Genomic DNA, 768 nt, shown 5'->3' with positions numbered 1-768 from the left:
CCCCCTCACCATGGTCCTCGGGGCAGTGTAGCCAGCCCCTGGGCAGGGACAGCAGAGCCACCAGGCTGGAGCCCAACAGCGAGCCCACCCCCGACAGGCAGAAGAAGATGCCCATGATGGCGCCCTGCATGGAGCGCGGGGCCTCCGAGTACGCGAACTCCAGGCCTGCAGAGGAGGGAGGAGGGAGGAGGGAGGGATGAGCCAGGTGGCCAGGCCCCTGCCCACTGGGCCACCCCTCCCCCGGCCAGCCACACCCTGGCTTTCCCTCGATGCCTGACTGCTCCGTGGCCATGACCACGCCCGGGCCTGTCCCTTCTGCCCTGTCGACCTCCCTGTGGACACCCCCACACGGTCCCAGGATTCTGGGTCCCCTCCCCCATCTCTGCCGTCTTCAGCCTCTCTGTCCCCCATCCTCTGCTCACCTTCAGTGTCATCACCAAGTCATTGGATTCAGCCTCAGAACCCTCTCCTCAGTGTCTGCCCCCCTCTGGGTCCCCTCTGCCCTGGGCCAAACCCCAGCGCTCACTTCCGGCCCAGCCTCTGCAAATGCCTCCGAAACTCCCGCCTCCGTCCTCCCCACAGCCAGATGTCGGGGACCTCTCTATGGGGTCCTCCCTGCCCAGGTCCCTCGGGTGGGGTTGTCGTCCTGCGGGGGGACCTCAACATCCAGGCTCCACCCACAAGGACCTGCGCCTGCAGACCCCCCTCCCACCCACTCCCTGCAAGACTCAGCTCCCCGCTGTGCTGCTCCCAGCCTGTGAGGTCCCT

At 67.3% G+C, this 768-nt stretch overlaps 1 protein-coding gene across 1 annotated transcript in view; it reads right to left on the bottom strand.

The window, feature by feature from the left end:
- SLC15A3 (solute carrier family 15 (oligopeptide transporter), member 3) overlaps positions 1-768 on the bottom strand; it is a gene marked incomplete at its 3' end in the record, with an annotated part of 10,235 nt that overhangs the window by 921 nt on the left and 8,546 nt on the right. Inside the window, exon 7 of the mRNA XM_014539183.1 lies at positions 10-165. Within this exon, the coding sequence (XP_014394669.1) occupies positions 10-165 (156 nt within the window). The remainder of the gene's footprint in view (positions 1-9; positions 166-768) is intronic.

Source organism: Myotis brandtii, unplaced genomic scaffold (genome assembly GCF_000412655.1).
Source record: "Myotis brandtii unplaced genomic scaffold, ASM41265v1 scaffold2089, whole genome shotgun sequence".
NCBI lineage: Eukaryota > Metazoa > Chordata > Mammalia > Chiroptera > Vespertilionidae > Myotis > Myotis brandtii.
This window is presented reverse-complemented; position numbering and strand designations above follow the sequence as displayed.